Source organism: Dipodomys ordii, unplaced genomic scaffold (assembly GCF_000151885.1).
Source record: "Dipodomys ordii isolate 6190 unplaced genomic scaffold, Dord_2.0 Scaffold101, whole genome shotgun sequence".
Lineage (NCBI taxonomy): Eukaryota > Metazoa > Chordata > Mammalia > Rodentia > Heteromyidae > Dipodomys > Dipodomys ordii.
The window spans coordinates 71,966-81,435 of NW_012267317.1; the positions used below are offsets into that span (position 1 = coordinate 71,966).

At 48.2% G+C, this 9,470-nt stretch overlaps 1 protein-coding gene across 1 annotated transcript in view; it reads right to left on the bottom strand.

The window, feature by feature from the left end:
• Ube3c (ubiquitin protein ligase E3C) overlaps window positions 1–9,470 on the bottom strand; it is a 139,420-nt gene that overhangs the window by 64,893 nt on the left and 65,057 nt on the right. Inside the window, exons 6-7 of the mRNA XM_013027202.1 lie at window positions 5,542–5,657; window positions 1,589–1,746 (exon numbers count right to left, since the gene is read on the bottom strand). Of these exons, the coding sequence (XP_012882656.1) occupies window positions 1,589–1,746; window positions 5,542–5,657 (274 nt within the window). The remainder of the gene's footprint in view (window positions 1–1,588; window positions 1,747–5,541; window positions 5,658–9,470) is intronic.

The window sequence follows — 9,470 nt, forward strand, 5'->3', positions numbered from 1 at the left end:
ATCGTGGGGCCTGAACTCTGGGCCTGGGCGCTGTCCCTCAGCTCTTCAGCTCAAGGCTAGCGCTCTACCACTTGAGCCACAGCGCCACTTCCGGCTTTCTTCTTTTTCCTTATGTGGTGCTAGGGAATCGAACCCAGGGCCTCAGGCATGCAAGGCAAACGCTCTACCACTGAGCCACCTTCCCAGCCCCGATTCTTTATTTTTCTTTGTCAGTGGTGTGCTTTGACTGTTTTTAAGACTCAGTGGAGAGTGGCATTCTGTGGCTGGAGGCATGGCTCAAGTGGCAGAGCATCTGCCTGGTAGTAATCTCAAGGTCCTAAGTCCAAACCCTAGAGCTGCCTCCCTCAGCCAAAGAGAGGAACCCAAAGGCGTGACCCCACTGACCACCAAAACCCTACTTACCAAAACAAACACAAAGGGCTCCCTTGGCTCTCGCCTATAATCCTCACTACTCAGGAGGCTGAGGTCTGTGAATTGAGGTTTACAGCCAGCCTGCCAGGAAAATCCTTGAGACTCTTGTTTCTAATAAAAACTACTCAGAAAAAGCAAGTGGTGCTGTTGCTCAAGTGGTAGAGAGCACTAGCTTTGAGCAAAGAGGCTCAGGGACAGCGCCCGGCTCTGAGCTCAAGCCCCTGGACTGGCAGAAGAACACTGCCACTCTCTTTCTCTCTGAAGTACTAGGGCTTGAACTTGGAGCTCATGCTTATTCATCAGGCACTCTACACTCCTCTCCCCCCTTTGTTGTTGGTCTCGGGGCTTGAATTCAGGGCCTGGGCGCTGTCCCTAGCTCTTTTGCTGAAGGCTAGCGCTCTACCACTTTAAGCCACAGCGGACTTTCCTGCCCAGGTTGGCCTTGAACTGCCATTCTCAGATCTCAGCCTCCCGAGTAGCTAAGACTGTAGGTGTGAGCCACCAGTGCCAGCCTCCCTTTTTATTTTTTTCAGAATACCATGTTTTTTGGCCTGGGCTGGGACTACAGGCATAAAGAGCATGCCACATTTTTGTTCAGATGGAATCTTACTTTTTGCACGGCTAGCCTTGACAGGATCCTCCCTATATCAGCCTCCAGCCTGGGATTACCTGTGAGCTAGTGTCCAGCCGGTCATTAGAGGTCTTAAAATTAAATGTGGGGGCTGGGAAGGTGGCTCAGTGGTAGAACACTTGCCTTGCATGCCTGAGGCCCTGGGTTCGATTCTCCAGCATCACATAAGCAAAAAGAAAAAAAAAAGCTGGAAGTGGCGCTGTGGCTCAAGTGGTAGAGCGCTAGCCTTGAGCTGAGGGACAGCACCCAGGCCCAGAGTTCAGGCCCCACGACCGGACCCCCCCCCAAAAAAAAGTAATCCTCCACTCAAGTGCCTGGAGCGAGCTGTCAGCACAAGTCCACCATCCTCCCTGGCAAGCTAATGTTCATAGAGCCAACCCATTTCCACAGCTGCAGAGCAACGGAGCTCCTGACTGCAGTGAGACTCACAGGACACACTTGCTTCTGCTCCGAAGGACTCGGTGTGCTGATCACAGCAGCTGCTCAAGCAGCACAGGCCCCACCCCTGCCACGATGATGTCCACCTAGCTGCCCCGACCCGCTTACCACTGTGAACCATGTAGTGCAAAATCTGTTCGATCACTGATACCACATCGCTAGTATCTTCCAAAACAGGCAGGTAAGTACTCTCAGATGAAAACACCTCAAGCATTCTCATTGGAAGGGCGACATTCAAACTGTCATCATTGCAGTTTAGCAGCAGCCTGTAAAATGGAAAGTCCATACTTACTGCATATCCAAAGTTATCAGATTTCCCCAATTCCTCCTAGTCACCGAGCTCAGCATCTCAGCTATCCCGGTTTTTAATGCCAAGTCTCTCTGACAACAGGCACAACTCAAAGGCCAAGGGATCAAATACGTCCTCTAGACTTCCGAGTGTTTACCATGTCAAGTCACTGTCACTAATGGTACAGACATGGAAGGAAAACAGACGGAACACAGCCTTCCACCTAGAGCACAGCCTCACTCCGGCCAGCAGAGGCTCGGCTATCACTAGCTTAGTCTTCTGTGTTACAGAGGAGCATTCAATACCTTTTTTTGTACTGGTAATGAAGCTAGAACTCAGGGCCTAGGGCTGTCCCTGGACTTTTTTGCTCAAGGCCAGCGTTCTATCACTGGAAGAACAATTTCAGTTCTAGTTGTGTGCGTGTGTGTGCGTGGGCTTGAACTCTGGGCCTGGGTGCCGTCCCTCAGTTCTTCAGCTCCAGGCAAGTGCTCTACCACTTGAGCCACAGCACCACTTCCAGTTTTCTAGCGGTTTATTAGAGATAAGAGTCTCACAGCCTTACCAGCCCCAGCTGGTTTTGAACCGGCATCCTCAGATCTCAACCTCCTGATTAGGCCCCTGGCAGTTCCTGCTTTTTATTGATAAACTGAAGATAAGAGTCTTACAGACTTTCCTGCCTGTCTAGCTTCCAACTTCAATCCTTAGATGTCAGCTTCTGGAACAGCTAGGATCACAGGGGTGAGCCACTAGTGAGTATCTTCTCTTAACTGTAACCATACGACTGTTAACAGAATGCTCTGCACCCAACCAGTGGTCATACCCTGCAACTGACAGACTGTACCAGCCACCCAAGGTGCAAGCATAAGCACATGCCCCACCCTCGCCCTGGGGCTTCGAGGAGGCCACGGCTCCTGGCACGGTGAGGAAGCTTCACAGGTACCACACCCCCAAGCCCCCTACACTGTTGGACCGGTGTCCTCAGTGTGGAAGAGCCATGCATGGGGGGATAACTACACAAAACCATCACATTCCTAAGAAACATAATGACTCCCTGCTAGTCCCCACCTGACGCCCGGTAATGAAGTTTTAGACATTTAGCCTTCTAGTGGGCCTGCAGGTATGATCTATTTGCTTGGTTACAGGTCACAAGTGTTAAGTGTGCAACAGTCACCCAAGTGTTTTCCTTTTCAAAACTATGTGCCTGTATATGCTGCCCAATTTTGTTTTTGTTTTGTGCCAGTTCTGGGTCTTGAACTCAGAGCCTGAGTGCTGTCCCTGAGCTTTTTACTCAAGGATACGCTCCACCACTTGGGCCACAGTGCCATTTCCAGCTTTTTCTGAGTGGGTTTTTGGAGTTAAGAGTGTCTCCCAAGCTTTCCCGCCTGAGCTGGCTTTGAACCACAATCCTCAGATCTCAGACTTCCGAGTGGCTAGGATCACAGGCGAGAGCCAGCGGCGCCCGGCATGTTGCCCAATTTTTAACTGGGTTGTTAGCCACTTCACCTTGCTTTCTCGTCTCTTGGGCCCCATCCTACCCTCTTCCTTCTCATCCGGCATGTCTTCCTCCCCCGCTGAGGCCCCTCCCCAGGCCTGCTGTGAACAGTTCTCACCCACTGCCTTCAACTGCTCTGCCCTCCTCTGCACCAGCTCTCAACTCTCCACGCTATCTCCCTGCTGGTCCCTGAAAGCAGCAGCCTCACCCCTACGCCAAGGGGCCAGAGGGCTGCTCAGGGGAGCCTCCAGAGGCCTAGGCCAGGCCCACCTCAGTGCTACAGACAGAGAAGCCGAGTGGTGTGTGTGTCGCCTAGGGTTCCCACCCAGTACCATTACACAAGCTATTACTGCTCCTCAGAAACCAAAGGCTTCTGCCTAGAAGAGAATACAGCTGTCACGAGGAAAACCTTCATCTGAATAGATCACAGAGTTTCATCAGGCTCCGGAGCCCTAGCCACTTACTCCACTCTTGGCATCTGTGCTGACGACACTCCTGGGCCGTCAGCTCTGCCAGGGCCTGTCCTGGCCTCCTTTCTGTACGAGTCTTCCGTGGTGAAGAGAAAGGCCCTAGGACCAGCTTCTGTTGTCTTCCCTCTAGCTTGCTCAGCCCTTCCTTCCAGTCTCTAAGACTCCATTACTCCAGTGTTCAAACTGAGAACTCGCGTGCACACAGGCCTGGCCTCTCCGAGCTCCCAGCCGCGGTCCCACTTCCTGTCCGGCTCTGCCTGGCCTGACTCTGCTCTCCCTTCTTCACGGTCATGTCCAGTACACAAGACAGGATGGGTCCACTGACACTTGAACTGGAGGTGTGGGGAGGGCACTTTTAGGTGGAGAATTAAGACATCAAATGTACTGTGTGAGCTAGGCTACTACTGGCTACTCAGGAGGCTGAGATCTGAAGCCACCTGGGCGAGAAAGTCTGTGAGAGTCTTATCCCCAATTAACCACAAAAAAGCCAGAAGTGGAGCTGTGGCAGGTGCTAGAGTGCTAGCCCTGAACACAAAAGCTCAGAGCTCAAGGCATAGAACACACTGTGAAGAAAACGGGGAAATCTGAAAATGGGCTGAAACTTCAATCAAGCCCACCTCCATCCCAGGGACTGCCAATCTGCTCACTAGCTTCCGGGTATTAGTGAATACCACTTTTTATTTGCAAATGGCTGTACGGAGACCTGAACTCAGGCCTTCCCCTCTCACTCCGCTTTTCCTGCTCATAGCTGGAGTGCTACCACTTGAGCCACACCTCTAGTCCTGGATTTTTGAGGACTTGTCTGCCGAGGCCTGCTCCAAACCATGACCCTCAGACCTCACCACTTGAGTGGCTGGGACTGTAAGCGTGCCCAGCTTCACAGCGCTCTCAGAGGCCACCCACGCTCTGGCTGGAGCACATCTTTGAGAGGTGGACACAGAAGTACCTGGGGAGTGGTGTCGAACGTGGAAGGGCAGTGTCAGCGATGTGGGGAACTGCCAACTCTCTTCTGTGCTGCTTAAGCCTGTCATACTAAAAATTGACAGGATGGGGAGGAAAACTCAGGCTGTAGTACTGTACTCCAAACTCTATTTTTGCCTTGTTCTCCCTTCAGAATAAAGCTGAATCCTCTAAAGGGTGCATGGTGACGCTCACCACCCTCCAGCAGGCTCTGACCCCAGACGGAGCCAGCGCACCAAACCATGTGTCGTTCCTGCCCGCACCACCACCTCGTAAGACTGCCTGCCACATTTAAAAAAGTCAGCCACAGTTGGGCACTGGCAGCTCACGCCTATAATCCTAGCTACTCAGGAGGTTGAGATCTAAGATCATGGTTCAAAGCCAGCTCAGGCAGGAGACTTTATCTCCAATTAATCACTGAAAACCAGACGTGGTACTGTAGCTCAAGTGGTAGATCACTTACCTTGAGCTGAAGAACTGAGAAACAGCACCCAGGCCCAAAGGTCAAGCCCTAAGACCAACGACAAAAAAAAAAAGGCAACCACAGCTAGGTACCAGTGGCTCACCTCTGCAATCCTAGCTACTCAGAAGGCTGAGATTTGAGGATTGCAATTTGAAGCAAACTTGTGTAGGAAGACTCTTCCTGTGGCTCAAGTGGTCACCTTGACTGAAAAAGCTCAGGAACGGAACAGTGCCCCAGGGTGAGTTCAAGCCTCCCTCCACCCCCACCTCTCCACAGTCAGCCTTCTCCCAAATCTTGTATCTCCCTTTCCTCCTTTTTCATCTCCCAAACATGAATTCTGCCAGCACCAGAGATGACCAGCACATTCCATAAGCCGCGCAAACTCACCTGCAGCAGAGGCTCATCAACCTCTTGATCTGAAATAAGCATGTCAGCCTTTCTGATCCATCCAACTGCTTGACATACAGAGAGCTATGTTTAATCAAGTTCTGATACAGCCATATCTGGAACAGCAAAACAAAAAATACAACTTTGAACCCATTGCTAGTTTACAGAATACTAAAGAATCCAAAGTGGACTCTTACATGCAAACCTAATCAAAATCTGCTAAGAAAGTTCCTAGAGGGGCTGGGAGTGTGGCTCAGAGGTAGAGCGCTCACCTAGCATGCATGAAGCGCTGGGTTCCATTCCTCAGTATCACATAAACACAAAAAGCCAGAAATGGTGCTGTGGTTCAAGTGACAGAGAGCAAAAAGCAACTTAGGGAATGTCCGCCCTGAGTTCAAGCCCCAACACTGGCAAAAATTAAAACAAAAAACAAAAAAGAGAGAGAGAAAGAAAGTTCCTACAACAAGATTTTCTTAGCATTACTTTCCCCCATCTTAATAACCTTACCATTAGTTACTAAAATAGGGTACTAAAACAAAGCTTCATAAAGCTTGAAGCAATAAGTTCACCTGCAAAAAAAAATCAGCAATATATAATGCATATATTTCTTCCTTCTGTACATGTGTGGACTATACACACATCTCTAGCATCTTTTTCTTCTGTGTTTTCATTTCTAACCCCTTGCATGTTTTTTACTCTTGTTTTGATGCCAATCCTGGTGCTTGAACTCAGGGCCCTGGGCACATTCTCTTGAGCTTTTGTGCTCAAGGTTAGCACTCTCCTGCTTGAACCATGGCCCCATTTTGGCTTTTTGGTGCTTAAGTGGAAATAAGGTTTTTCTGCTAGGCTGGCTTAGAACCGCAATCCTGGGATCTGAGGCTCCTGAGTGGCTAGGATGACAGGCGTGAGCTATGGGCACCCGGCTTCCCTACACTTTTGATAAGAAAGGCATTCATGTGGCTCCACTACCCTCAACACAAGGAAGGGTCAAGTAGATGGACGGGTTGGCCAAGGGCTCTTCTCCCAGATGTCTAGCAGATGAGTTTTGTAAGGTCTCTTGTATTCAAGAGGCCTAACTTTATGTAGTATGGATGTGTCTGCCAAAAAAGGATCTGAAAACTCAAAACAAGGACTCTCTTCTGCTTTTCTAGTTTATAAAACAGACGGGTATTGTTTTAAAATTTTTTAAGACCCATTTCCAGTAAGACGGGAATATAAGATACCCTCGTTCCTACAGATAGTTACAAATGTGCTATACACATCCGTAACTTGCCTGTGCACACCATCTTTTTGAGATGTCTGAAGTGACCTGTATATTTTCTTGGAACCAACATGAAACGAATACACGTATGAAACATTGTGCATCTTCAAGTCTATACTATTTATTAACAAATGGAGAAGACGCACAATGATAATGCACCACAAAAAGCCAAAGGACAGGGCTGGGACGTAGCTCAGTGGCAAAGCACTTGCCTAGAAAGTACGGTGTCCTGATCCAATCCCCAAAATAAAGATGAAAAAAAAAAAAAAAAGCTAAAGACAAACTCTTGGAATCAGACCCTACTAGATTTTATAATCACGACAGTGCACTATTAGCACCCAAAACGTTACCGCCATTAAACCTCTGCTTTACTTCACTTTTTGCTGTTACCCAGTGGAAGGAGGCTGGCTTTCTCTGGTGCAAAGGACAGAACCCTTGCCTTGCAAACGCTACTCCACTCCTTCTCTTATCACTGAGCTGCATCTCCAGTCCCCCAGCTACTCTCACCCTGTCTCAATGCTCAACTGAAGATGTGGATGTATCAAAGACACAAAGAGTGAAATCAACAATAGGGAGATGTCAGGAAAGGAGAGTGTGAAACTGAAGAAAAGCTAAGGCTTCCCAGGATAACGGCAGGCCTGCAAGAACACACAAGCGGGGACAGAAAGCACTGGACAGCATGGACAGGTACACTGAGAATGGAGCACAGGGCTGCTGGAAGAAACCATGCATTAAAAAATGAGGCAGTTGGGCTGGGAAGGTGGCTCAGTGGTAGAGCGCGTGCCTTGCATGCCTAAGGCCCTGGGTTCGATTCTTCAGCACCACATAAGCAAAAAGAAAAAAGCTGGAAGTGGTGCTGTGGCTCAAGTGGTAGAGCACTAGCCTTGAGCTGAAGAGCTGAGGGACAGCGCCCAGGCCCAGAGTTCAAGCCCCACGACTGGACCCAAAAAAAAAAAAAAAATGAGGCAGTCATCAATAATTGGTGTTGGGAAAACTGGACATCCGTATGTAGAAAACTAAAATTGGATCCCTGTTTGTCACTTTGTACCAATATCTACTCAAAATGGAGACCTCAGGCCTGAAACTCTGAAAGTACTACAAGAATGTAGGAGAACCATTAGAAGTTATCGGCATAGGCAGGAACTTTCTTAAGAGCATCCCAGGGGCACAACAAATGAGAGCTGACAAACGAAATCACATCAAACTAAAGTTTCTGCATAGCAAAGGATACTAAGCTAGAAAGATAGCAACAGCAGGGGAGAAGATCATTACCAACTATATCTGACAAAATACACAAGGAGCTCAAGAAACTCTCCACACACATCCCAAAATCAATAATCCAATCAAGAAATGGGCAAAGGAGTAAATAAAGACTTCTCAAAAGAAAAAGAAAGAATGGTAAATAAACACATAAAGAAGTGCTCAATATCTCTGGCCAAAAAGGAAATGCGAATTAAAACAACACTGAGATGCCGCCTTACCCACTTAAAATGACCATTATCAAGAAAACTAACAATAACATGTTGGCGAAGAGGTGGCCACCGTTGGTGGGAATGTGAGCTAGTCTAACCACTGTGGAGAGATTCCTAAACATAGAATTTCCCTATGATCCAGCCATACCACTGCTGGGCACCCAGATCATCACAAGCCAGGATACCATAAAGACATTTGCGTGTCTATGCTCAGTACGACACTACTCACAACAGCTAAGCACAAATGTTCTACAATAGATGAGTGGATCCACAAATGGGGTACCTGTACACAGTGGAAGTCTACACAGCCATTAGAAAGAATCTATCATTTTGCGGGGAGATGGGTGTGCTAAGCCATCCCAGAGAGACAAATGGGCCAAGTTTTCTCCCACACATGGAAGCCAGATCTAAAATACAACTAAGCATGATGATATATCCAGGGCTCTATGCATTTATACACAAACAGAACTGACTAAAGGAGACATACGTAGGAGAGGCATCCAAAGGCTTAACTCCTCCGAACAACTCAAGTACTATTTATCAAAACAGGAAATAGAGATTTGTCTTGGGGGGGTGGGAAAAGGAAGAGCACAAGAATGAAGGAAGGAAAGGGGAGCAGATACAGTCATTGTATTTAATGTACACTATGCAACCTGTGGGTGGGGATGGAGAAACTAAACTCATAACCTGACTTTGGAATTATAACTCCTTAATAATAACCATTTAGCTGGGTGCCGGTGGCTCACACCTATAATCCTAGCCAACTCAGGAGGCTGATATCTGAGGATTGTGGTTTGAAGTCCCTGTGAGACTCTTATCTCCAATTAACCACTTAAAAACTGGAAGTAGCATTGTGGCTCAAAGTGGTAGAGTGCTACCCTTGAGCAAGAGAGCTCAGGGGTAGTGCCCAGGCCGAGTTCAAGACCATAACTCCCCAAAATAATAAAAAGTAAAAGAGTGAGGCAAGGATTGACTCCAGAAAAATGAAAGGCAAACCACATGTGAAAGACCTAAGAGCAACAGGTCTGTACTTAAAATAATCACAAGAAAACAAAGGCTGCATGTGAAAGCGCATGGTCCCATGTGATTATGTTTACACAGGATATCTTTGAAGAACCATCAAGGGTCACGTGATGGCTGCTTCTGAGTGGGAACCTGACCCTAAGGCAGGGGATTTCTTGGCATGACTACTCCTG